The 27,177-nt window shown below is 58.1% G+C and overlaps 2 protein-coding genes across 5 annotated transcripts; one reads left to right on the forward strand and one right to left on the reverse strand.

Moving 5' to 3' along the window:
* Positions 1-56: 56 nt before the first annotated feature.
* LOC122426637 (aflatoxin B1 aldehyde reductase member 4-like) lies at positions 57-6,577 on the reverse strand. Its single transcript, XM_043445716.1, has 7 exons — positions 6,205-6,577; positions 3,500-3,687; positions 3,249-3,353; positions 2,285-2,381; positions 1,959-2,058; positions 1,237-1,366; positions 57-452 (listed from the first exon to the last, which is right to left on the reverse strand). Exons 1-7 carry the CDS (start codon positions 6,530-6,532, stop codon positions 291-293), a joined length of 1,110 nt encoding a protein of 369 aa, XP_043301651.1. The 5' UTR covers positions 6,533-6,577; the 3' UTR covers positions 57-290.
* A 106-nt stretch (positions 6,578-6,683) lies between these two features.
* On the forward strand, positions 6,684-25,223 carry SLC66A1 (solute carrier family 66 member 1). 4 transcript variants are annotated; one of them, XM_043445720.1, is made up of 9 exons: positions 6,710-6,793; positions 7,637-7,696; positions 12,230-12,444; positions 18,348-18,477; positions 19,092-19,179; positions 19,759-19,901; positions 20,041-20,133; positions 20,715-20,900; positions 22,618-23,577. In XM_043445720.1, the coding sequence occupies exons 3-9, from the start codon at positions 12,281-12,283 to the stop codon at positions 22,687-22,689; spliced, it is 876 nt and encodes a 291-aa protein (XP_043301655.1). In that variant the 5' UTR covers positions 6,710-6,793; positions 7,637-7,696; positions 12,230-12,280; the 3' UTR covers positions 22,690-23,577. The 4 variants fall into 4 exon arrangements, with proteins under 4 accessions (XP_043301654.1, XP_043301655.1, XP_043301653.1 ...); XM_043445718.1 differs by lacking the exon at positions 6,710-6,793 and adding an exon at positions 7,278-7,399 and having other exon boundaries at positions 19,158-19,179; XM_043445717.1 differs by lacking the exon at positions 6,710-6,793 and adding an exon at positions 7,281-7,399 and having other exon boundaries at positions 22,618-25,223.
* Positions 25,224-27,177: the final 1,954 nt, after the last annotated feature.

The following is a 27,177-nucleotide window of genomic DNA, read 5'->3' on the forward strand; positions in this document are numbered from 1 at the left end:
AGTCACAACAGCTGAGGAGAGAGATCTGCGGGTCCACTCAGTGACCGGGCTACAGGCAGGCCTAGGGTTGGCTTTATTCAGACGGGAGGTGCCCCAGAGGGGCTCAGCCCACGGCGTTATACATTGTGAGGGCAACAGGGAGCGAGGTGGGGGTCTAGAAAAGTAACGCCCGGATCCAGACAGTGGAGAAAGACCACGCGAAACCAGCTTAAGGCAAAGACCAGCCAGGGAGAGCGCAGAAGAGGCGACAGAAAAGGAAGAACCCTTCGGCGCCTGATCTGGGCAGGAGCCTAGCGGAAGTAGTTGGGGCAATCGTGGGCGACCAGGCGCCAGGCCTGATCAAAGGCATGCACGACGGCCGGCTCCAGGGGCCCTTCCTCAGTGGCCGCCAAGTTCTCTTCCAGCTGCTCCAGGCTGGACATGCCCAGGATGACTGCGTCCCCATGGGTGCCCTGCAAGGGGAGATAGCCAGAGGTCACAAGCCGATGCTCCACAGGGACCCCGTCACACACCCCCTCCCAGCCCCGCCCCTGCCAGGAAGTGGGGTTGGGCATCTTCTTCATAACCTACATAGTTGTACAAGCACTCACGGTGCCTTCAGCAATCGTAACTATGTGACCCCAAACCCCGTCTTCTTCCGTCCAGCTGCCACGACGCTCACCCTCATTCAGACCTCAGTTGAGAGTCCAGTTCAGCCATCAGCAGCTGTGCAGACGTGGTTTAGCTTTTTAACCACCAAGACTCAGATCTCAGTTTTCACCGTGCTTGTGGGAATGAGAAATTACACAGAGCACTTAACTCTCATTTACTGAAAACCTGCCATATACGGGCCAGAGACTATGCAACTGTGAACGGCGGAGGCTGGAGAAAAGCTTCAGCCAGAAGACAGGGGGACACCAAAGAGAGAAGGAAACCCCACTCCCCGCAGAGCAGGACCAGCGGGTTTTATATCAAGTCCGTGACCATAACTTTCTCTCCCATTCACAGATGTTTGTTCATCAGTAAAACTGGAACAATTCCACCTCATCAGGCCTAAGTAATCATTCAATCCGTGCTTGTAAAGCCCTCATGACAGAGCCTGGAATTTGGGCAGCCACCCAGAACAACAGGAAGGCTGCCATGAGAACCGGACCAGAGGGGGATTTCAGAGGGAAAAACGATTCAGACATCATGCTGGCTCCTCAAAGAGAGCAGGATCGGGGCTTCCGGGGAGAGTGGGGGGTGGGGGGAGGTTACCTGGAGCTGGGAGTGGTGGTACATCCAGCGGAGGGCGGCTGAGGTCATGCTGGGGGCGCTGCTGCCGTACGCAGCCTGCAGGGCCTTCTCCACCAGGGCGATGCCCTCGAAGTGCTGCTCCTTCCAGTAGCTGGACAGGTGGGGAGGGCAGCACGGGGTCAGGACCACGGGGTCACACGGGGGCCACTGCCTAAGGGTCAACCGGGCAGCTGCACCCCCACCCCAAGCCTGCAGTATCGAGGGGCTGGTGTCCCCTCAAGCAGGACGTCTCCTGCTCTGGGGGGCAGTGGAAGCACCCAGGACGCCGGCTCCCTCACCAGAGACCTCATGACGTCTACTCCCAGGAACTCAAACCCTGCCCTTATTTTACCTGGAGAAACAGGCAGCCAGTTCAGGGGCACACGTCGACCCCAGGCCACCTGCTCCTCATCTGGGGCCCTGTCTTTCCCTCCTGGAGGGTGATCACCACTTCTCAGGGATGAACCATGCCTTGGAAGGTTGAGCATAAGGTCCAGGGAGCCTCATTCCTCTCAGGGGTTCCAAGAATACAAGAAGAAACCCTCCAGAGGGTTTCCTAATTCCTCCAGGATTCAAGAGAGCTAGATCTAGGCAGCAAGGAAAAGCCTGGAGGCCCTAGGAAAGCAGCCTAGAGCGTCTCCATTTCAGACTATGGGGACCCCCTCCCACCCCACCCGTCCTGACACCGTCCGCCCCCAGCTCACCGATTCCTGTAGACCTCTGCCCAGCTGTTCCCAAAGAAGCGGCCCTCGGGCTGTTTCCCGTCCTTGTCCTCATACTTGTACCTGCCGGTCAGCAGGCCTCCTGCGGGAAGGCTGCAGTCAGACCCCCAGCCACTGCCCCCGGAGGCCATCTGGACCGGAAGTGGGGGTGATAGCAGGGGAACCAGGAGGGATGGAGGTCCGGGCAAACCCCTCCCCTTCCCAGGTCTGGGGCCAGGCTTCTCCCGGGTCAGGAAGGGGCAGAAACGAGGTCGGGAAGGCCTCCCGCCCAGAGAAGCCTGTGCCCGCAGCAGCCCCACAGCCCGTACCAGCCAGAGGGTTGTAGGCGTAGAACCTCAGTCCGAAGCGCCGGAGGCAGGGCAGCAGCTCCGCCTCCACCTGCCGGGTGGTGGCGTTGTACATGCCCTGCGGGCAGAAGGGCCAGCTGAGCGGGGCCGGCCAGGGAGCCCAGCCTGCTCTCAAAGTCCTTGGTCAAGACCCCCAGGACTCCAGCATGGTTTCCAACGTCACTACTTTGGACAGGAAATGGTGCTGGGCCCCAGGAAGGGACGGCGGCCTGGCTCTGCCATCCCACACACATCTGCAGGCACCAACCGCGGGCTGGAGCCTGAGCTCTCAAACACGTGGATCTGGTGAGGCCTCTGCTTCAAGAGATGTCAGAGTCAAGTTAAAAACAAAGCAGAGTGGGCTCTCCTGATGGTTCTGTGGTTAAGAATCCACCTTGCAAAGCAAGAGACATGAGTCTGATCCCTGGTAGGGCAACTAAGCCTGAAAGCCGCAACTAGAGAGTCCGTGGGCCGCCATGAAAGACCCTGCATGATGCAGCTAAGATCCGAGGCAGCCAAATAAACAAACAACAAAAAAAGACAAGACAGGACAGGTGACCACATAAAGGTGGCTTCTGTGATCACGGCGGATTCTCAGAAATACTCGCTCAGTGCATAAAGATGGGGTCTGGAGACTGGAGGACCCACTGGGCTGTCGGGAAAGGCTTCCAGAGGAAAGGTATCTAAGTGACGCCCGGGCACTCCTTCCAGGGAGAAGGGGGAGGCAAGTCCGGACTGACCGCAGAGCCAGAAGCAGGCGGGAAGAGGGGCCAGGGCCTGAGAGGGCGGGCGCCCGTGGCCAGGCTGAGGGCCCCCAGGGGCCGTCTACAGGCTGGGAGCAGGGGAGTGGCTGCTCTGGAGCGAGCGGGTGGGGGCAGGGGGGTGGCCCAAGAGGACCTGGGACCGCAGGCGCCACGGAGACGGGCGTCTGCAGCCCCGGCCTCACCTGGTACACGGTGGGCTGGATCCAGCCGTTGCTCCTGCAAAGGGTACAGATCTCGGCCACCTCCCAGGCGGCATAGTTGGAGAGGCCGAGCTCCACGAACTTGCCCTGCAGGGGAGAGGCCATGTTCAGATCCCCCCGCAGCCCAGAACGCCAGTCCCAGAGATTGGGACCCTGGGCGTGGGGTCCGGCCCCGGTGGCTCTGCTCCGGGACCGCCCCAGAGCCAGGGCGGGGAGCTGGGGGCCACCTTCACCTCCTGGTGCAGCTGGTGGCAGGCGCGCAGCGTCTCTTCCACAGGGGTGCCGTGGTCCGGCGCGTGCAGATAGAAGAGGTCGACCCGGGGGCACTGCAGCCGCTGGAGCGACGTCTCCAGCTGGGACCGGAGGCTGTCAGCCTTCAGAGACTTCCCCTCCCAGGGATTGGCCTTGGTGGCAATTTTCGCTTTGGAGGAAGAATGTAATGGTTAATGTAACCACTCACTAGCCACATGACCCTGGAGAAATTACTTAAGTTCTCAGAGTTTCAATTCTCTAATCTACAACATGAGGGTGAAAACGATGGATCTGCCCTCATAAGGAGAGCATGAGGATTAATGTCTCATGTGAGTTCCTGATGTTCACTGCCGCTATTAGTCACGACTGCTGGCTGGTGAGCCTTGGGGCAGAGCCCAAGTCTGCAGAGATGAAGGAAACACACTCCCATCTCTGGCCTCAAGGCGCTCACAGGCTAGAAGCTGATGTTAAATATGAAAGTGTAGTAGAGTCCAGAGCAGACCTGCATGTCCAACTGAGGAACTCAAGGGAGGGCTTCCTGACCCCTGAAGCTGAGTCTCTAAAAAAAGAGTCCCAGCCAACAAGCAAGGGTGGGAAGCACATTTCAGAGGGTGGGAACCTGGGCAAAGGCAAGAAAGCACAGTAGGTGGATCACTGAGTTATAAGAGCGGGAACCCCAGGCAGGGAGCACTGGGACATAAGACAAGAGAAGGAGCCCAGACCCAATTCCAAAGGGTTTTCTCAAATCCCAACCATGGTTCAAAGGTTTCACGAGTGAACCAGTCAGCTGCGTTCACTCCGGCTGCCATACAGACAGACACACCTGGAGATGGACCAAGTATACAAGCTGCTACAAGAATTCGGGAAAGAGATGCAGCTGCAGAACATGGCCCCTGGCAGGTCCATTTGAGAGAAAGGTAAAAGGCAAAATGGGCAGAAGGCAGTGACAGTTTGCCTCTCCCTTCTCAATTCCTGGAAGCATGCACACCTGCCCCCCCACTGTAGAGGCGCACCCCCCCACCCCCACCCCAGCAGAACAAGAGAGTGCTCTGTCTGTCATGCAAGCAGCTTGGAAGTGCTGTAAAGAATGCCTTCTCTCTGGGACGTCTCTGGTGGTCCAGTGGGTAGGACTCCGTGCTTCCACTGCAGGGGTTTAGATCCCTGGTTGGGAACTACGCAGGCCTCAGCCTCGCAATGCTCAAACAAAAGAAAGGAAAGAAGAATGCCAGCTCTTGGGATTCTGTACTTTTCACACTTGGCAAAGGCAACTTGGTGGTTCAGAGGGGAGGACCAAGTCCCTCAGCTTCCAGTCCAGATTTTCTCCATCCCCACATCTGTCAATCTCCCTGCTGCATTCTTGGTGTGAACTTTGCCCTGGGTCCAACGTGAGGACTTCGACTCAGTGAGCAGTGAGCGCTGGCCTCAAAGAAGGAAGCGGGAAAGGGCCGGAGGGAGAAAAACCAGTTCAGAAACCAGATTTTCATTAGCCAAGAGAAGCAGCAGGTGAGCTAGAGCGTGGGTCTGAGATGCACATTCCCAGTTCCTGCAGATCCACCAAGCTGTGAATCTAAGGCCAACCCAGAGGGAACCACCCACAAAGGCTGGGAAGGAAGAGCCTCAGGATGAAGCAGAGGCAGAGTGCGGTAGGAACAGTTACAGCCGAGTTTACTGAGTCCGACCTACCAAGCTCCAGGCAACCTCCTAGGCACGTCCAGTGGCATCAGGCCGATGAGGGACCATCCCTCCACACACAGCCTCCACTCAAGCCACACCTGCCTCCAGGCCATCCTTCCACACACCAGTCCTGGCACAGCTGTGCCCTTTGCCACACACCCCTTTCTCTCATTCTCTGCCCAGCAAACTACAACTGGTCCTCGAGGGGCCAGCTCCAGGACATTCTGAGCCTTTCCGTGGTCCTCTCCCTGCCCTCCTCAAGCCTTCCTCCCCTAAAAGTGCTTCCTCTTCTAGGCTCCTCTGCCATCATTTGCTTCCGTCTTCCCCACTAGACGACGAGCTCCCTGGAGGTGGATTATACCTCCATAAGAAGCTGGCACGGGGCTACAGAAGTGGACAGGAAGCCCTTACCCCATCTCTCACACCTCCCCACTCTTCAGCCCCCGACCCCTGCTCTCCCAGCCTCGCCAGGGGCGATGCTGCAGCTCTCCGTGGGAGAGCCAAGGGTACTGCCAAATGAACGAAGTCTAGTGCCTGATGAAAAAGGGAGCTCGAGGGGGCGCACCGGCGGGGAAGGCAATGGGGAGAGTGGCGGAGGCAGAGCGCCTGGGGACCGTTTACGCGCACCTGGCAAGGTGGCAGGCGGGTTAGGGCACAGAGACCAGTGCCGCAGGGAGCAGCACCAAGAGACCAAGAGAGGTAGGCAAGCAAGGACTAGACTAGGCTCGGCTAAGACTCGGGGGCTACCGAGTTGCAACCCCAGAAGAGCGGAGGGGAAGGTCGTCCGGAGAAAGCGCTCTTCAGCTGTGCGGACTGGATGCGCACGGGGCTCGAAGAGCGAGCGGGGGGTTCACAAAACTGCAAGACGGCGAGGGGAGGTCGGTGCCCCGGGCGCGGACGGAGCTGCCGGCCCTGGCTGCGGGGGTGTGACTGGGTTGGGTGGCCGTCCAGCGCACGGGTCTGCGCCGCACGCGGCGGGGTGAGGACGGGCGGTCGGGGCACCGGGCGTTACCTGTGCAGTCGCGGCCGCCCAGCCCGAGCCCCAGGCCGCCCAGGATGCTCTCGGACCGGCCGTCGTTGTACATGAAGGCCGTGTCCAGCTCAGCGTGGCCGCGCTCCAGGAAGGCGCGCACGGCCGCGGCGCTGGCGGGCGCGTCCATGCGGCGCCCCATCCCCATGGTGCCCAGCACGGTGGCGGGCCGGGCCGGGGAGCCAGAGGCGGCCCGCGGGGACCGGGACATGGCGGCAGCGGCGGCGGCGGCGCGCGCCTCAGGCGGCCGGGAGCTGCGAGCGCAGCGGACGGCGGCGCGGCCCACCGCGCGAGTCAAGGTCCTCAGCATGAGGCCGGCGCCTGCGCGCTGGGACGCCTGCGGCCCCGTCCACCCGCCGCGGGGGCGGGGCCCGGCGTCACCCCGCCCCTCCGCACGCAAGGCTCGCTGGCCACGCCTCCGGGGACCGCCCCCGCCCGCATCGCCGCTCGGGAGGCGGAGCCAAGCGGCTCCGGGGCGGGGCGAGGCGGGACGGGGCGGGGCCTCTGATCAGCTGACCCAGGCAGAAGCTGGAGGACCCAGAAGCCGGGCGGTCCGGACGATCTAGATGCGGTAAGCCGAATTTGAGGCTGGGGCTGCGGGGGGCCGGGGAGGGGACCCCGGGGCTTCGCTGCCACATCCTTCCAACACCTTCCCCCAGTCCCCGGACGGCCTTAGGGGCTGCTGCCCCCACCTTGGGGCGCGAGATCCTGGAGCCAGGCTCTCTGGACTGGAATTGGCAGGCTCTCGAGGGCCCAATTCCTCACCCTCTCCCCCATCAGGAGCGACCATTACGACCTCTCCGGCCAGCCTTGCACAGAGGTTAGGGTCTGGGTCCGTTGTTCATCTCCCGATCCTGGCCGACTGGCCCCTTCTGTTCTGACGGCTTTGTTTTCCCCAAAGGCGGGCCAGGGGAGGGGGCCTCGCGGCGAACGAGCGCTGACCCCAGCGGCTTCCCTATGATTATCTTCGCTAAACAGGCTGCCCCGTGCTGGGCTGAGTCACTCGGAGGGAATTGTGACCGAGGACCTGGAAGGCTGGAGTGGGTGGTAGCCCCTAGCCGGGAGGCTCCTCTCCTCAGACGGCACCCCAAGCCTGCAGGGAGCCTAGATGGCTCCCTGTTACCCCATGCCTAGGACAGGTTTCCAAAGTGCCTACATGGGCAGTCTGCCTTCGGAGGTATGAGGGCTGGCGTGGTCTTGTCTATTCAGCGCTTGCTGAAGCCTGCTGTTTGCCAGGTACTCTGTGGGGGGGAGGGGAACGCTTCAGCCAGAAGGGAATAACACCATCCCTCCTTATTCTACTGAGTGCTTAACTTGCGCCAGGCACCGTTCTGATCGCTCTGCCTGTATTATCTCATGTAACTCTGCAGCTAGCCTCCCAGGTGGATACTTATATTATTCCCCCATTTTACAGGTTGGAACTCTGAGGCCCAGTTACTTGCCCAGGAATTCTACACTAGCAGTCGTCAGGCAGGTCAGTTCCAGAGAGCTTTCTTCTCAACCTATTAGCTAACAATTAGGTCTCCCTTCCTTCCTTTGTTTTTCTCCCTTCCTTCTTTACTTCCTTTCTCTCTCCCCCACCCTCCCTCTTTGTCTCTTGCTGTTTTCTGAACCTTTACTGTGCAGCTGTTGTGTCTAGGTTCTAAGAATAAGTTTCCAACTAGGATGACAGAGAAGAGTGAGCTTAAAAGCGGCGATCCCTGAGGACTGTGATGAGCATTCTTCTGGTGTGTGGAGGAGGGCAGGGGAAGAGATGACAGGTGCTGTCCAGCCACTCCTGTGAGGCCCCTCTGTATTGAGAGGACAGTTTAGAACTGGTCTTGTGAAGTGAAAGTGAAGTTGCTCAGTCGTGTCCGACTCTTTGCGACGCCATGGACTGTAGCCTACCAGGCCCCTCAGTCCATGGAATTTTCCAGGCAAGAGTACTGGAGTGGGTTGCCATTTTCTTCTCCAGGGGATCTTCCCAACCCAGGGATTGAACCCGGGTCACCCACATTGCAGGCAGATGCTTTACCGTCTGAGCCACCACTGGTATGCCCTTCAGGGTGAGAAGGAGAAACCTAGGGGAGGAGACAGCCTAGACGTAAATCTGGAGACCTGGGATCACCCTCTGAAGGCCTAGAGAGAGGGACAGGAGATGGGGAGGGGCATCTGGAGTACCCTGGGGCTCTGTCTTAAGGCGTTTGAACTTATCTGGTAGATAAAGGCAGCTTCATTGGGGAGCATTTCTGTGACTCAGTTTGGGATCTGGAAGAGTTGCCTGGCTGTGCAGGGGATGCCTTTCTTCAGGTGTGATCGTGTACAAAGAATCCGAGGGCTCGGACTCCACTGGGGAAGCTTCTTACATCCCTGCTCCCCAGCCCAGACACACGGATCCTGAAGTTCAAACATGCGGCCTTCATGATCACAAGGCACCCCTGAATCGGCTATGCTTCAATAAAATTAAAAGGACCACCATCGATAGGGCACCCGTGAAGTACAGCTTACCAAAAAAAAAAATCCCTATTGTGGTCCCCATCGCACCTACAGACCTGGGCAAGTTTTGTCTCAACCCCGGACATCCATTCGCTCAGTGCTGTTGACCAGAAGGTAGGCCCAGGCTGGCTTCCTGCTTGGATCAGAACCTGAGTGACAGGCTCTATGCACAGCGACCCTCAGAGGAAAGCGCCTTCTGGTTGGGGCTCAGGTGTGTCTCAAAGGTGTGTATCCTGAGCCCTGAGCTACACACGGCCCCGTGCATGGACAGGGGACCACCCACCCAGGGCCCTGGGCCCTGTGAGCCAAAGTACATCCCTCAAGACACCCCTGCCTCCCTCCCTCACCGGGCATGTGTCCACCCTTTTAGAAAAAATAATTTCGTTGGATTTTTGGCTGGCTGTTAGGCCAGCTTTTCTCCAGTTGTGGCGAATGGGGGCCACTCTCTAGTTCCGGTGCTGGAGCTTCTCATTGCAGTGGCCCCTCTTTCAATTTATTGTTTGTTTTATGTAGCTCTGGCTGGTCCGGGTCTTCATCACTGTGCAGAGGCTGTCTCTAGTTGCAACAGACTGAGCGCAGACTCGGTGTTTGTGCATGGGCTTAGTCTGCGGCATGGGCTTAGTCTGCGGCACGTGGGATCTTCCCGGAGCAGGGATCGAACCTGTGTCTCCCGCATTTACCACTGAGCTGCCAGGGAAGCCCTCCACCTTCCTTCTTTCTAGGAGTGAATAGCCAATCCCTTTTCCAGCGGAACTTCCCGACCCAGGAATTGAACCCGGGTCTCCCACATTGCACGCAGATTCTTTACCAACGGAGCCATCAGGGAAGCCCCTCTTTCTTCGCTCACCTGGTGAAAAGACGGGGTGAGAGTGGCCTCGGGGTGCTTGAGATGCTAGCCTCTCATACTCAGTCACTCCCGTGGCGTCAGGCCCTGGGCTAAGAGCTGTGTGTGTGTCTTATCGGTACAGCAACTCCAAAGTGTGAGCGTCGTTTTCCTCATTTTATGCCCAGACTCAGACGGTTACTTGCGCAAGGCCACTCAGCCTTATCATTAAAATGAGGACTGTGTTCCCCTTGCAGAGAAGTTAATGAGGCTGGCGGTGTCCTACCCTGATGACCTGCGGCGGTGTGTGGGTTCTATTGTACAAGAAGAGGGTGGAGGAGGCGATCCAGGGGTGGGGTGGTTGGGGAGCAAAAGGACTGATTTTGAGGTGACTTTGGTGCCGCAAAGGCACCCTTCCTACCTGGGCTGGCCTTGCAGCTGCTGGTGGCTGGACATAAGATAGACGGCTCCAACCTCAGCTGTGTTGAAGGTCAAGGTGGGCCACTGAGGCACGGGAAGAGGGTTTCAGCCCCCCTTGCGAGGCCTCAGAGGGACTGCGGTGAGAACCAGCCAGGCGGTGACCTGCAGTGCCCTTACCCCCAGCTCTGGGGCCCCCTGGCAAGTCACGTTAGCACTGAGAGCCGGAGCCTCCTGAGAAAAGCAGCGGAGTCGCTTCCTCTCCTTGCCCGCCGCTCCGTAATTGCCGCGGCCTCAGCAGTTCCAGGGTCCAGCCGGGTATCTCAGCCCATTTGGGCCGCTGTGGCAAAGGACCATAGTCTGAGCGGCTTAGAAATTTCTTACTGTTCTGGAGCCTGGGAAGTCCGAGGTCAGGATGCTGGGAGAGTCAGTGTCTGGTGAGGACCCATTTCCTAGCTCACAGATGGCTGTCTTCTTGCTGGGTCCTCAGCTGGCAGAAGGGGCAAGGGAGCTCCCTGGGGTCTTTTTTTTAAATAAGGGCACTAATCCCATTCATGAGGGCTCTGTTTCCATGACCTAAATCCTCCCCAAAGGCTGCACCTCAAAACCCCATCGCACTGCGGGGTAGGTTTCAACACACTAACTTGGGGGCAGAAAGGACATAGGATTGAGTCTGTAGCCTTGTCTACGCATGTCGTTTTATGAGGGCCTTTTGACACCAACAGAAACTGAAAGTGGCTAGAGAAGGCCTCATCCTGGGTGAGGACGGCCCCTCTGAGCGCAGTGAGAAAAGGGGAAGCATGCCTTTGGCTGCAGGAGACCCTGGGTCGCCCTGCCAGACCACACAGGGTGCTGCTGTGCCCAGGGACAGAAGTATGCTGCCATGGGCGCTTCCTACCCGGGCGGCCCCGGCAAGTCGCTTTCCCAGGTCCTCATGGACGTGTCCGAAGCCCCCACTTCATAGACTGTGTGTGTGTACTCAGTCGCATCCGGCTCTTTGTGACCCTTTGGGCTGTAGTCCGCCAGGCTCCTCTGTTTGTGGGATTTTTCAGGTAAGAATACTGGAGTGGGTTGCCATTTCCTCCTCTAGGGAATCTTCCCGACCCAGGGATTGAACTCATGTCTCCTGTGTCTCCTGCATTGGCAGGCGGGTTCTTTACCCACTGAGTCATGAGGGAAGTTTGTGTGCAGCAAAATGCGGAAAAGCTTACATGGTGCTCAGCACAGAGCCGGCTAACCGCTCAGCAATCAGGGCTTGATCCTGGCCAGCAGAGACGCTCCTGCAACCCCGCCTCCTCTCCCTCCCTGGGACTGTCACTTAAGCAGTGACTGCTCTGGGACAGACACCCAGAGGGGACTTCCCTACCCGCCAGCCAGTTCCTGGCTTTGGCGGCAGTGAAAACAGGGAAGTGGCTCCCAGCTCCTTGCCAACAGATTCCCCCCACATGCGGGTTGCCGGGAGAATGCGGCTTGGGAGCGCCAAGCTTGAGTTCCAGCCGCCTGTGTAACTGGACTCACCTGGTCCTTCTTTGCTGCTTGCCTCAGCTGACCAATATAATGGGGGACAGCCGTACTCTTTCTTTTTCTTCTTTTTGGTTGCACCATGTGGCTTGTGGGATATTTCCCCGACCAGGGATTGAACCCTGGCCCCAGCAGTGACAGCACCAAGTCCTAAACCAATGGATCACCAGGGAAGTCCCAGGACAGTTGTACTTTTTAATTTTTCTGGCCGCGTGGCTTGCAGAACTTCCCTGACCAGGGATCAAACCCGGGCCCCCTGCATTGGAAGCATGGAGTCTTAGTCCCGGGACCCCAGGGAAGTCGCGAGCCGTACCTTAAACGAGAGGACGTACTTGGTGCGCCTGGGCTCAGCAGACCCTCGCAGCACGATTTACAAGAAGAAAAGGTTGGAAACTATCGAAACATTCAAGAGTTAGAACAGAGGTGGCGTCGTTTGAGGGCTCCGTCCTCCCCACTAGATTTATGAACTCACTGAACCCTCACGAGTGTATGGGGTGGGGGGAGGCATTGTCATCACCCCATCCTGCAGATGGGGAGACTGAGGCACGGCGAGGCGGAGCGGCTTGCCGGAAGTCACGGTGTTCACAGGCGGGGCAGGGACTCGCACGCACCTGTCTGACGGCAGAGGCAGTGTGTGGCCACTTTGATCTCCGTCCTGGGGTTCGGGGGCTCTGTCAGGGCCAGGCAGGATGCCTGGGGTGGGCTTAGAGTGGCAGGATCACAGCGAGGCCCGGACCTCCTGAGGCTGAAAGTCCCTCTCTTCTTCCGCAGAGCCGTCTCCTGCCTCAGCACGCGGCTCCCTCCCCTTGTCCCTCCGCAGCCATGGTCTGGGTGAAGCTGGGCTCCGCCAACTTCTCCAGCTGCCCCAACGGCTCCAGCCAGTGGATATGGGACGTGCTCGGCGAGTGCGCCCAGGACGGCTGGGACAAGGCCAGTGTGGGCCTGGGCTTGCTCTCCATCCTCTGCTTCGCGGCATCCACCTTCCCGTGAGTAGCACCAGGGCTGGGCTGCACGGGGTGGGCAGGGGGCTGCCTTGAGGAGGGGCTGCCTGGATGGCCCTGGGCCTCTCCAGACTCGCGGCCACGTGTGCCCCCCCCAGCCCCACTCACTGACTTCCAGCCCCCCCGGAGGGCCCCACAGCAAGCCCGTCTCTAGGGCTCACCCAGCGCTCAGCCGTGCTGACACGCAGATGATAATCACACCACCTGTTGACTGAGATCCGCCGTGTACCCAGCTCTTCTAAGACCCTGACATAGCTTCACCCTATTTAATCCTCATAAGCTGAAGTTCCAGTACTTTGGCCAGCTGATGTGAAGAGCTCACTCATTGGACGAGTCTTCCCCGATGCGGGGAAAGACTGAGGGCAGGAGGAGAAGGGGATGACAGAGGATGAGATGGTTGGATGGCATCACCGACTCCGTGGACATGAGTTTGAGTGGACTCCAGGAGTTAGTGACAGACAGGGAGGCCTGGCATGCTGCGGTCCATGGGGTCACAGAGAGTCGGACATGACTGAGCGACTGAGCGACAGTCTCCATAACCACCCTGTGAAATCGTAGCGTTCCTATCCTGTCTTTACTGGGAACCCAGAGAGGCTGAGTAACTGGCCCTGAGTCGCATAGCCAGTCAGAGAGGAGGCAGAGTGGAGGGCTGGGATGCATCAGCTCGGCCTCTGTCCTGGGACCACCTGGGGAAGGGCACGCCACGATTACGAAACAGCGTGGCCACTGCTGGGGTTGGGGACAGCGACCTGGTGGGCCCCTGAGTCCCTTCGCTGCCCCGGGCCTCAGTTTTCTCATGTGTAAAATGGGAATACTGTCCCCTACCTCACAGGGTTTAGGAGGACGGCCTTCACACACTGTGCAAGGGGGTAGGGTTGGCAGGGGGGCGGGGAGAGGAGAGGTCGAAAAGGTCATCAAGGGCCCTGACGTGTAAGAGCATTCTCCACCGTTAGGACATTTTATGCTCTTTCTCCTGTGGGAGAAAGATAGTGGTTTAACTGAGAGATCATTCATATACGGTAGAGTTCGCCCTTTTAAATGTGCGGGTTCACGGCTTTATTATCTGCAGAGCTGTGTAACCATCACCACAGTCAGTTTTAGAACATTTTCACCACCCTGCAGAGAAACCCGGAAAGAAATGAGTCGTTCCTCATTTCCCTCTAAAGCTCCTGGCCCAGCCGCCAGTCCACTCCTGTTTGTAGGTTTACCTGTTCTGGATACTTCGTGAGTAGGTCATACGTTGCGTGGCCTTCTGTGAATGGCCTCTTTTGCTCATCACAACATCTTCAGGGTTCATCCTTGTTGTACATAGTGTCAATACTTCATCGTTTTTTAAAAAGATTTATTTTTATTTTTTAAATTTATTTGACTGGCTGTATCAGTTCTTGGAGAAGGCAATGGCACCCCACTCCAGTACTCTTGCCTGGAAAATCCCATGGACAGAGGAGCCTGGTGGGCTGCAGTCCATGGGGTCGCAAAGAGTTGGACATGACTAAGCGGCTTCACTTTCACTTTTCACTTTCACACAATGGAGAAGGAAATGGCAACCCACTCCAGTGTTCTTGCCTGGAGAATCCCAGGGACGGGGGAGCCTGGTGGGCTGCCGGCTATGGGGTCGCACAGAGTCAGACACGACTAAAGCGACTTAGCAGCAGCAGCATCAGGTCTTAGTTGTTAAGTGTGAGCTTAGCTGCCTGACCAGGGATCAGACCCGCGTTCCCCTGCATTGCAAGGCAGATCCTTAACCCCTGAACTACCAGGGAAGTCCCAGCACTTCATTCTGTTTCACATCTGAATAGTAGCTTGTTGTAAGTATATACATTTTGTGCTTTCATTCATCCATTGATAGACATGTGGGTGAGTTCTGCCTCTGGCCAGTATGATTGAGGCTGCTCTGCAGGTTCACGTATGAATTCTTGTGGGGACACATGTGTCTGCTTCTCTTGGGCATGTACCTAAGAGTATACGGGTATACTGGGTCACTTGGTCACTGTTTTCAGTCTTTAAAATATGCCTTTAATTTATTTCTGGCCATGCTGGGTCTTGGTAGCTGCCTGCCGGCTTTCTCTAGTTGTGATGATCTGGGGCTGCTCTCTAGTCGTGATGCGGGACATATCCTTGCAGTGACTTCTCTTGTTAGAGCGCATAGGCCTAATCACCCCGAGGCATGTGGAGTCTTCCCGGACCAGGGACCAAACCTGCGTCTCCTGCATTGGCAGGTGGATTCTTAACTACTGGATCATCAGGGAAGTCCTGTGTTTAATCTTCTGAGGAACTGCCAGAGTGTGTTTCCAAAGTGGTCGCACCATTTTACATTCTCACCCACAGCATATGAAGGCTCCAGTTCCTGTGAATCTCCACCAACACTCGTTAATAGTCTGTCTTTTTTATTATTGCCATCCTAGTGGGTGTGAAGGGGTATCTCACTGTAGTTCTGATTTGTGTTTCCCTGATGGCTGGTGATATTAAGTAGCTGTCCATGTACTTACTGGCCAACTTCTAGTCTCTTTGGAAAAAGGTCTGTTCAGCTTCTTTGCCCATTTTTCAGTTGGATTATTTGTCTTTTTGTGGTTGAGTTGTAAGAATTCTTTATATATTCTAGATGTATTTTGCTAAGATTTTTCTCTTTTTCTGTGGGTTGTCTTTTCACTTTCTCGATGATGTCACATGAAGCACAAAAATTCAAAAATTTGATGATGTCCAATTTGTCTAGTTTTTCTTTTGTTGTTTATACTTTTGATGTGTATGCATGTGTGCTATGTTGCTTCAGTTGTGTCCGACTCTTTGTGACCCCATGGACTGTGGCCCACCAGGCTCCTCTGTCCATGGGCATTCTCCAGGCAAGAACACTAGAGTGGATTGCTATGCCCTCCCCAGAGGATCTTCCCAACCCAGGGATTGAACCCACATCTCTTATGTTTCCTGCATTGGCAGGTGGATTCTTTTCCACTAGCGCCACCATGCTTTTGATGTAATTTCTAAAAAATGATGGCCTGATCCTGGTAAAAGAAGATTCACTCTTATCTTTTCTTCTAAGAGTTTTATATCGATTTCTCCAAGTCTGACACCAATTCCGATGTGTGTCTTTTCCCCACACAATCAAGCAGTCAGTTCTTACACTGTCTATACCTGAAGACATTTTCAGGTCCCACAGGTTAAGGACCCAGTCCTCCAAGTCCCACAAGAGTACTCTCTCCTCCCCACTTCAGAGACCAGGCCAGGGTGTCCCCTGAGCTTCTGACCTCGTGCTGTGGATTGGGCGTTCCCCCACCCCTCGTCAGGTTTGATGAGTTTGCTAGAGCGGCTCACGGAACTCAGCGAAGTGACTTTTGTAGAGGCTTTGTTACACAGTTGTTGGTCATTAGTGACTGGGCAAGCAGCCTTTCTCCCCTCTGGAGGGGGGTGAAGGGGGCAGGACAGCCCCCGCCCCCAGCCTGAAAGAACGTCCTAACCATCCGATCACACAGGCGGTCCTCATACTCAGGCGACCCAAGGGCTTTCCAAAAGTCACCTCGTTAACGTTACAAAAGATGTCTCTCTCCCTCTCTCTTTCTCTTTCTCTCTCTCTCACCCCTTAGGACATTCCAGGGGCTTTAGTAGCTTGGTAGGGAGCAGGGAAAAAAAGCAAATATATATCTTTCTTGTTATAAACCACGGTATCACAAATCAGCTCTTAATGTAGAGCTTTGATTCAGTTTGAGCTGCATTTGGTACGCGGTGTGAGGTAGGGGTCCACCCTCATTCTCTTGCACGTGGTACCCAGTTGTCCCCAGACCAGGTGTTAAAAGGACTACCATCACCCTATGTCCCAGCATGCTGCTGGGAGCTTGACATGTTTCTGACTCACCTTGTCCCAGCTGCCACTCCGGATGTGCCAAAAGTAGGCGGAACCGACCCCATCCTTGCCTTTGCAGAGCTTCCGTTAGAGGAAGAGGGTGAGGGCCAGGGAGAGATTGGAGGCGGAGAGGCTGCCTTGGAGGCTGTGCCAGCTGTCCGCAAGCGGTGGGGTCAGGGCGGTCGGCTCGGTGGCCCTGAGGAGGCAAAGTGGGCAGAGCTGGGTGACCGGTGGAGGGAAGAGAGGGACTTCCTGTCCTGGGGTGAGAGCGTCCCCAAAGCCACGAGGAGCGGGCTAAGGCGTCTCCTTTCCAGCAGGGCGTGATGCCAGCCCTGGGGCTGGCTGGTTAACCAGGGAGGGGGTGTCAGAGGTCTGGGAGAAGCCCCAGGTGAGGCTGGAAAGGCAGCCACCTGCAGCTTCTCCTTAGGACTTACTCGGCCTTTCGTGAGAGTGACGGAATGACCATCCCTGATGGATGGAGACTCTTCAAGTCACCATGTCCTGGGAGGTACTTTACTCAGGGCTGCGGGTCAAATTTTGGGCCTTCTCAGGGCCTGGCCTGTGCTGGACACGGTCCCGTCCCTCAGCAGGCTTGAGTCCGGGAGGAGGTAGCCGGCGCTGACAGCGCTCACGTCTGAGAAGGGCCTGAGGAGGAACTGAAGTTTCCTGAAGGATGCAGAGAAGGGCTGGTGGGCCGTCCGCTGAGGCTGAGTTTGGGGGAGGAGAGTGGAGAGGTGGGGTGGCCTGCGGTCCGGTCAGGACGTGCTCTGGAGGGCGGGGTCCTTGCCGAAGACCGTGGGAGGCTCTGAAAGATCTTGGTGAGACGGGGGTTTTGGAAAGATCCTTGAGGGCTTCCCTGGCGGTCTGGGGGTTAAGATCTGCCTTCCAGTGCAGGAAGCCTGGGTTTGACCCCTGGTCGGGGAACTAAGATCCCACAGGCCATGCAGTGTGACCAAGAAAATAAATAGAAATGAGAGAGAAAGAAAAGAAAGATCCTTGAGAGGGAGGCTGGAACTGCGGGGCAGAGGGTACCTGGTGGGGCGCACGGCAGGAGGGTACCTGGTGGGGCGCTCGGCAGGAGACGGCGGGGAAGGCCCAGGGCCCAGCCCAGCTGTCCTAGTTTCTGTCTCCAGCGATCAATCGCCGGATGAGGTCCTGTTTAGGCGTTCCCTTTTACTAATTTAAATACATGCAAACGACTAAAGAGACATGTAAGCGGCAGGTAAGCGGCAGGTGGCCCTCGTGGAATGACTCACAGCAGGGCTGGAGCCCAGGAGCTGGGGTGTGAATCCTGGTTCCCGGACTTTGCACCCCCAGAGAGGCCCATCAGCCGCAGGGACTTGCCGCCTTGGCATCTCTAAGGGGAGAGCCGCAGCCCCGCCCCTTCTCTGCGGCCCTCGATGATAACAGGCGAGGTCTGGCCCATCTTATCCTCCATCTCCCTGCAGATAGGGCAGCGGCCAGGCCCCGGCCTGCGGCCACAGCCATCCTTCCTTCACGCCACCCCCAACCCCAGACCCCTCCATAGAAGAGTGAGCCCAGGGTCTCTGGGACACAAAGCGTTGGGACCCTCTGAGCCCCCGTCCCAGTGAGAGCCTGCTCTGGGGGAAGTCCGTACTCCACCTTGACTCTAGCAGGAGGCGTGTCCCAGAGAGCTGGGCTGGAAAGGATTCCCCGGTGAGAAGCCCCAAAGGGCGAAGATAGGCCCATGAGGATGCCGCCCGAGGGGGTCAGCCCCAGCAACCCCTGTGCGGCCGCCCCCCAGCCCCGGTCTGCCACCTTTACGCTCCACGCGGTGTCACAGCCAGGGGCTCTGAGCGCATGACTCCCTCCTCCCCTCTGTCTCCCTCCTCCCCCCATCTCCATCCTCCCCCATCTCCCTCCTCCCCCACATCTCCCTCCTCCCCTGTCTCCCTCCCCCCGTCTCCCTCCTCCCCCGTCTCCCTCCCCCTCCTCCCGTCTTCCTCCTCCCCCACGTCTCCCTCCTCCCCCCGTCTCCCTCCCCCCGCCTCTCCCTCCTCCCCCCCACTCCTGTCTCCCTCCTCCCCCGCAGCCAGTACATCAAGGCCTGCAAGACGGGCAACATGGACCAGGCCCTGTCGCTGTGGTTCCTCCTGGGCTGGATCGGCGGAGACTCCTGTAATCTCATTGGCTCCTTCCTCGCTGACCAGCTGCCCCTGCAGGTGGGCCGGCCCCCGGGCAGGGTGGGCTGCCAGGGACAGCCGCGGCAGAGGCATCCTTCCATCTAGTGAGGGCCCCCCTCTGCCTGCTGCCCACCGTGACGACAGGCTGGTCCCCGCCTTCCGGTGGGCCTCAGTTTTCCCATCTACACAATGAGCACATCAAACCCGAGGGTGGCTGGGGGCTTTGAGCTCTGAGGTGCTAAGAGCCTGATGGAGCTTTCAGGGCCCGGGGCCCTGCAAGAGGAAGCTTCTCCCTTCTCCTGTGACTGGGTGGAGCTGAGACTCGAAATCAGGACCCTCTTGTCTCCCCGAGGGGGACTGTGAGTACCTGCCCCCGGGTCAGGCTGGACTGTAACGCCCCATTTTGTGCTGCCTGGTCACCCCCGCCACCGTTTCCTCCCTCTGCCCGGCCTGCCGGGCACCTGCAGGCCGTCCCCTACCTGAAGTCTAGCTCTGCCAGGTTAGGGATTGCCACCCGCTCCGTTCCAGACCTGCAGACAGGAGTCCCGAGCGCTGAGGCTCAGGGCCGGCCGGCCGGCGTGAGGCCGAGCTGCCCGGCGCTGGCGTGCGGCCCCCACGCCTGGGACCGCCGCCAGCGCCCTGGCCCCTTGCAGACCTACACGGCTGTGTACTACGTCCTGGCCGACGCGCTGATGCTGTCGCTGTACCTTTATTACAAGTTTAAGAAGCGCCCCTCTCCGTGTGAGTACGGGGGCCCTGGGCGTCAGGGGCCTGGGGGGGCCGGCGGCTGGGAGGAGGCGGTGTCCTGTGGCTGGTGTCACACCGAGCCCCAGAAAGGCTTCCTCTGGCCTTATCTGACCGCCGCGGCCTGATGCCCTGACGAACCGAGATAGAGGGCAGTGAGCACGCCCAGGCAGGAACACGGGGAGTCCCCGTCACGCGCACAGTCTCCTTCAATGAACACGGCGTTGGCTGCTCTTCTGCACCCGGCCCACAGGCCATCGCTGCCCTGAAGTGTTCCCAAGGGGTCAGATCCCAGGCTTTACAAGAAATGACCCAGATACATGGGGTGGGGCTTCATTAGCATTTCCATGCTCCGTAACCCCCTTCCTGCCCCCATCGCCCTCACCGAGTCACCCTTACAACCCTAGGAGAAGGGTACTCTCGTTATACCCATTCTGCAGATGAAGGATGAAAGCTGAGAGGTTAGGTCACTTGCCCAAGGTCACACAGCCACCAAGGGGCAAGGCCAGGACTCAGCCCCGCCTGTCTGCCCGCACTCAGACCCCTCACCTCAGCGTCCCCCCACCTCACGTCCAGGGTCTGCCCCCATCAACTCTCTGCTCTTGTTCATCCTGGCCGTGGTGTGTACCACCCCGCTGCTGAGAAGCGCTGGCTCGGTGGCTGCCCCGAGGGAAGTCTTCCAGGGGCGGACACTCCTGTCCGTGGAGCCGGGCAATAAGGTGAGACGCGGGCGTGAGAGGGTGGAGTGGGGTTGGGGCCACATGGTCGGGGGGATCGCTCCCCAGAAGGGAGCTTGGGGCCCTTACCCTTCACCCTTGGCCTCTGCTGGGCACTGAGCAGCCTCCCCCGCCCTCTCAGCCCTTCACGAGAAAGGAGATCATTGGCTTCGTCATCGGCTCCGTGTCCAGCGCGCTGTACCTGTTCTCCCGGCTGCCTCAGATCCGCACCAACGTGAGCTGTGGGCAGGGGGGCAGGGCCATGGGCAGGGCCGACGGGCAGCTTGGGCCCCTGGGTGAAGGGCTAGCATGGGGGTGCGGGGTCTTCATGGAGCAGGTTTGGTCCACCCTCACTGTTGGCTTGGGTAACTGAATCCGGTTCTCCAAGCCTCAGTGTCTGCCTCTGGGAATGGGCATGAGATGCCAGGCTGCTATCCGGGGGTACAGGACCCCTGCGTGCCCCGGGGAGGTAGGAGGTCAGGTGGGAGCGAGAGGCTGAGGGCAGAAGAGGAGGCGAGGAACCAGGGCCGTGGGGGCTTGCTGAGCTGAGCTGGCATGGGGCTGGGGAGCGGGCAGCTTGGGGCCAGCAGGGTAGCACAGCCCCGATCTCCTGCCGACCTGGGCGAGGATGTTGGAACGGGGATGAGGAATCAGGCCCTGGAAGGGACGATCTGGGCCCCAGGCCTGTGTCGGGCGCTAGTCACACCCTGTGCAGTCGGCTCAGTGTAACAGGGCAGATGGGCACGTGGACAGTTACGGTCCAGAGAGACAGGAACACTGCTGGAGGTCTCTGACCCTCTCCTTTTCCGCCTCCAGTTCCTGCGGAAGTCGACCCAGGGGATCTCGTACTCACTGTTCGCCTTGGTGATGCTGGGGAATACGCTGTATGGACTGAGTGTGCTGCTCAAAAACCCCGAGGAGGGCCAGAGCGAGGGCAGCTACGTGCTACACCACCTGCCCTGGCTCGTGGGCAGCCTGGGTGTCCTGCTGCTCGACACCATCGTATCCTTCAGGGTGTGAGGGCGGGTGGGGCGCTGGGGCTGCAGCAGCCTCCCCTGTACACAATTTCAGCATCCATGCATCCATCTATCCATCATCCAGCCATCCTTCTATCTATCCATATATCCCATCTATCCATTCATCCATCCATCCATCCATGCATGCATGCATCCATCCATACATCCATCTCTTCTTCTATCCATCCATCATCATCTATCCATCTGTGCATCCATCCATCATCTACCTATCCATCCATCCATCTATCTACCCATCCATCCATCCATCCATCCATCCATCCATGCATCCATCTGTTCTTCTATCCATCTATCCATCCATCCATCTATCCATCTGTGCATCCATCCATCTATCCATCATCCATCCATCCTTCTATTCATCCATCCATTATCCATCCATCCATTCTTCTATCCATGCCTCCATCCATCTATCCATCATCCGTCCATCCTTCTATCCATCCACGCATCCATCTATCCATCCATCATCTATCCATCTGTGCATCCATCCATCCATCCATCCATCTGTGCATCCATCCATCCTTCTATCCATCCCTCCATCCATCTATCCATCCATCCATCATCCATCCATCTAGCCATCCATCCATCCATCCATCCTTCTATCCATCCATCCATCCATCTATCCATCCATCCATCATCCATCCATCTATCCATCCATCCATCCATCCATCCATCCATCCATCCATCCACCCATTCAAGAGTCAAACCTCCCATGTTCTGGGCACTTCTGTAGGCACCAGATCCAGTCATGAGCTAGAACAGATGGCCCTTGCCTTGGGGAGCTTATAGTTCAGTGGAGAGGCTGACAGGACACACATAATCATAAGTAATTCACTGCGGTGCTACCGAGTACCGCAGAGAAGAACTGTAAGTGTGTGTGACCAGGGGTTTAGAGGTTTAGAGGCTCAGCAGAGGCCTCCACGAGTGCCATTTGAATTGTGCCCTGAAGGAGAAGTTAGGGAGGCAAAGGCAAGGGAGGAATGTTTGCGGCAACAGCTCGTGCAAAGGCCCTGGGGAGCAGGGCATAAATCAGCCCTTCCAGGCCGGAGAAAGTAAAGCTGCACCTTGGAGACACACGTGAATTAGAGACAGAAAAAGCTGAGTTCCAGTCCTGGCTCCCCTGTGTCCTGTGTGACGTGGAGCACTCTCCGTGTCCCCTTCTCGATGTTCATCAAGTCACAGGCAGTCACATGAGCCGAGGTGTCTGGAAGTCCTCGGCAGTGGACCTTGCACACCGTGGGTGCTCAGTAAGGGCTTGCCAGGGGCCAGGCAGGGCGTTACTTTGATCTCCTTTGGGAGGAAGTAAACGTGGCCCTTGCTTTAATGTCTGTGGCATTCCGGGTGGGTGCAAAGAGAGATGAAGAAAAGCTAAGCTCTAGTGTCCCCAGATCCCCGCCCCCCAACACTGCCACTTGGGGGACCCCCTAGGATGTTGGAGGGGGGAGGAAGGCCAGATGGTGGGGCTGGGGTCAGAGGAGGCTGCCTGGGGGAGGAGGACCCCGGTGCTGGACTTGGCAGATGAATGGGGTTTGGCGAGGGGGACAAACAGGGGCCGGGAGGCCACGGCTGACCCTTCCCAGCAGCAGGGTGCGGGGCAGGGAGGGAGGGCAGAGGGGAGCAGCTCTGAGCAGGCCCCCGGGGCGGGACCTGCCCGTCTCCGCGTGTTGGGCCTTGACGTCGACCCCCAGATCTCCGTGCAGTTCTTCATGTACCGGCACGCCGCCCCCTCATCCGAGCGCCAGCCGCTCCTTCCCGGCTGAGCAGGACCAGGCTGAGCCCAGGAGGTGCCCGGGGCCTCCTGACGCCCCCAGGAAGGGAGAGGCGTGCAGTGACGGCGCTGCCTGCCCCGGTCTGGGCCGGGGGAGCGCCGGGGAGCCTGGAACTGCCGGCCCAAACGCCCCTCCAGCACCCCCAAAGGCTCGTGAGCTGAAGCCCTGGCTGACTGCCTCTTCCTGGAGGACGGCCCTTGGGCCCCCCACCCCAACTTGGGACTTGTCCTCCGCGGGGCCGGAGGCCACTCTCCCTGGAGCCCGGGGAGGGGCTGCAGCAGACACTCGCCCCTCAGAGTACCTGAGCCCCATGGCTCACCTACCTCACTGCCCGTCACCCCCTTGGCACCCCCCACCCCCCAAGGAGGGGCCCAGGCGCACCCAGGCCTGCCCTGTCCACCACACGTGGCCTAGTAAACGGTACTCCCAGGCGGCCTGTGGTGGTCTTCCTTCCCCAGATGCCAGGTTCTGGGGAATGGGGAGGGATGGGAGTCAGGCCCCAGGTGGGCGTGAGGGCTCAGAGTGTGGGAGATCCAGGCCGGAGGCGGCTGTGTCTGCTGGCCTGTCCCTGCCCAGCCTCCCGGGCCTCTGGGTTCTTCAACCTATTTCTTTGTGACGGCTCCATACCTGGTGGTAAGGACACAGTGGCGAGAAAAGACCCTCCAACAGGGTCCCTGCTCTGCGGCGCTCAGCAAGAAGCAGGACAGTTAAGGTTCAGACCTTGGTTCTGCATCTCAGCTTCCCTGTGCCACACTTACCTCATCCGTGCAATGGGACGGTAGTACCACCACTTCACACGTCCTTCTAAGGAGTAAATAAAATGGTGTGGTTACGGAGGTTACCCCAAGTCTGGCGGCAGTAGAAGCTCCATGAAGGTTAGCTTTGGTCATTTTTTGATGGCGGAGGAGGACAGTCAGATTCCCCTGGAAATCGGGGAGACCTTCCTGGAGGAGCTGACGCGGCAGAAGGATGAGCGGGAGATAACCTGGGGGAAGTAAGGGTGTTGCAGGCGGGAAGGGTGGAGAGGAGGGCAGGGCTCAGCCCCGGGCTCTAGCTCCCCTGCCCCACCTTGGTGTGTCTCCCAGACCCCGTCCCGAGTCCACCTCCTCTTGGCTGCAGCCCCGTGGGGGCCAGTGACAAAGCTCCCCGCTGTGCTGGCCCCACACACCGTGCCCTGCCCGCCCAGGTCCCAGGAGCCAGCGGGGTGGGAGGCGCCAGGTGAGGCCGAAGGCTGGTGGGGAGGAGGCGGGCCTCAGCGTGAGCCTGTCTCAGCATCTTCCTCCTCCAGCCTCAGGGGATGCCCGGCCCAGTCTGGTGCCACAAAAATTTGCCAAAGGCAGCTCTCCTCTCCACCCTGGCCCATGCTGTGCTGGGCATCTGGGGTGAACCCATCTGGTCCTCACCCTCAAGGAGGGGAGATGGTTGCCGGGCTGTGGAGGGAAGGACTGGCCAGAAGGTACAAAGTGCTGGAGGAGTGGGGAGGCAATCAGGGAAGGCTTCCTGGGGGAGTGGCCCTGGAGCGGGTGGGGCCCCTGTGAGGATGGTGGTGGGGCTGGGCCGGATGCCCAGGCTCCGGGCAGGCAGCTGGATTTGGTGGGGGGAAGAGGAGGAGGGAACTGGGGTCTGGGGAGCCCCCTCTGAGGTTCAGCTGGGCGCTGGGGCGAGGGCCGGGCCTGCGGGGCCCCCGGTGTCACCTGGCCTGCAGCTGATGTTTGCTGAGCACACGCTGTTTGGGGCCAGGCCGTGCCCTCTTGCACCCCACAGCCCCATCTGAGGGAGGTGCGGTCATCGTGGCCATTTTCCAGATGGGAAAACGGGCTCTGAAGAGCTAAGCAGCGTGCCGGGGCCTGGGGCCAGAAGCAGTTCCATGGGTATGAGGCCCCTCATTGCAGACGCCAGCCTGCCCCCGGCTCCCCCCTCGCCACAGCCGTCAGAGGCCCCGCCCCTGGCTGGGGGCCCAGCCCCACCCTGGCCCGTGGAGCCCACCCTTGCCCGTGGGGCCCACCCCGGCCCGGGCCCCCTGCCCACCGTCCTGAGCAGCACCTCCCACGCCCACGTGCCAGCCGCTTCAGTGCCCTTTGCAGCCAGGGTCCGGCTCCACCCAGGGCTGTGGCCGGGCCGGTGGCCCCGCAGCCAGAGGACCTGGGGGCTCAGCGTGAAGCCAGGTGCTGGCGGGCCGAGCTGGGCGGGGAAGGGACACAAACTAGCACAGCCCCTGCCCTGGGGGTGGGGCTGACATAATCCCTTCCTTCTGGGGAACACCCCGTCTGGTGGGGTGACGGCTCTTGCTTGCAGGCACCACCCAGTCTAACGAGAGCTCTGGTTCTTTCTTCCTCAGCCAGTCCGATGGTGGAGACATGGGCATGCCCTGTCTGACAGAGGCCATCGGGGCAGTGGACGCACAAGGCAGGTTTGCCAGGTGAAGGCTCATCAGCGTGTCCACCCACACGGGAACAGGGTTCCTCGCAAAGTGGGCGGACCAGTCTGACCATCAGTCGGTTCCACTGCCCAGACTGGGCCGTGCTCACTGGCCAGTGAGGCCCCAGAGGTGGACTGCCTTTCTGCCCTGGCTGCATGGCCTTCAGTTCCCGAAGCTAAGAAAAAGGAGAAATCTTCAGTCACCTCTTCACCCCTCCTCCTGCTGCACTTGGCTCTCATCGGGGCGGAATGGTGGGACCACAGGGCTCCCTGAAACAGAAGGAGCTGCATGTCCAAGCGTCAACCTCATCAGTGTGAGCCCGACGGCAGGGAGTGGGGAGGAGCTAAAGAGCCCTGATGCCAAAAGGCGAAGAGGAACTAAAGAGCCGCTCGATGAAGGTGAAAGAGGAGAGTGAAAAAGCTGGCTTACAACTCAGCGTTCAAAAAACTGAGATCATGAAATCCGGTCCCATGGCAAATACTTGGGGAAACAATGGAAACAGTGAAAGACTTTATTTGGGCTCCAAAATCACTGCAGATGATGACTGCAGTCATGAAATTAAAGGACTCTCGCTCCTTGGGAAAAAAAAGCTGTGACCAACCTAGACAGCGTATTAAAAAGCAGAGACATTACTTTGCCAACAAATGTCTGCCTAGTCAGAGCTGTGGTTCTTCCAATAGTCATGCATGGATGTGCGAGTTGGACCATAAAGGTTGAGTGCTGAAGAATCGATGCTTTTGAACTCTAGTGTTGGAGAAGACTGTTGAGAGTTCTTTGGACTGCAAGGAGATCAAACCAGTCAATCCTAAAGGAAATACTTATTAGAAGGACTGATGCTAAAGCTGAAGTTCCAGTACTTTGGCCACACGATGTGAAGAGCCGACTCATTGGAAAAGACCCTGATGCTGGGAAAGACTGAAGGCAGGAGGAGAAGGGGACAACAGAGGACAAGATGGTTGGATGGCATCACCAACTCAATGGACATGAGTTTGAGCAAGCTCCGGGAGATGGTGAAGGACAGGGAGGCCTGGCGTGCTGCCGTCCATGGGGTCGCTAAGAGTCGGACACGACTGAGCAACTGAACTGCGGGACTGCCTTTCCCGTGATTAACTCAGTCCAGAGGATAAGCACGAATCTGTGCCCCAGCCCCGTGCCACCCGACAGCCACCCAGCAGAGGCTGTTCACCCAGCACACGTGAGTGCTCGGAAGACTTGTTGGCAAGTATCTCCCTCCTCCACCAGACCGTATACCAACATCCCCCGTCCCCACTGTGTCCCCAGGACGGTGGTGAACAAATGAGCGAGTGAAGTGAATGCCTGAAACAGTCCCTCAAGGAGCCCCCAGTCAAAGAGAGAGAGACACGTAACCGTCACACAACTGGTGGATTTGTACAGCTTATTTTATATATAAATCTTTAAATTTTATTTAAGTATGAAAGTGTTAGTCTCTCTGTTGTGTCTGACTCTTTGTGACCCCATCGACTACAGCCCGCCAGGCTCCTCTGTCCGTGGAACTCTCCAGACAAGAGTACTGGAGTGGGTTGCTGTTCCCTTCTCCGGGGGGTCTTCCCGACCCAGGGATCGAATCCAGGTCTCATGCACTGCAAGCAAATTCTTTACTGAGCCACCAGGGAAGCTCCTTATCCAAGTATAATTGATTGAAAAATGTGTTAGTTTAGGTGTACAGTAGAGTGATTCCATTAAACAATGGATTTCTGCACTTTATTTTTTACGGCCCTGCCACGCAGCATGTGGCATCTTACTTCCCTGAGCAGGGATCAGAACTGTGTCCCCCACAGAGGAAGTGAGGAGTCCTGAACACTGGATCGCCAGGGAAGTCCCGGCATTGGAACACTAAATGGGTGAGCTGAATGTGAATTATATCTCAGTAAAGCTATCTGAATAAATATGTCAGCTATTATTAAATCCTGAATGGAAAGTTGTGGGTTATGAAAATATATCCTGCAACATTGTCACTCATACATAGTTATTACAAAATCATCTCAGTGCCCAATATGCGTGAGGAATGGGTGGTCAGGTGTGTGGAGGAAGTAAAGGAT

This window comes from Cervus canadensis, chromosome 24 (assembly GCF_019320065.1).
Source record: "Cervus canadensis isolate Bull #8, Minnesota chromosome 24, ASM1932006v1, whole genome shotgun sequence".
In the NCBI taxonomy this organism is placed as follows: Eukaryota; Metazoa; Chordata; class Mammalia; order Artiodactyla; family Cervidae; genus Cervus; species Cervus canadensis.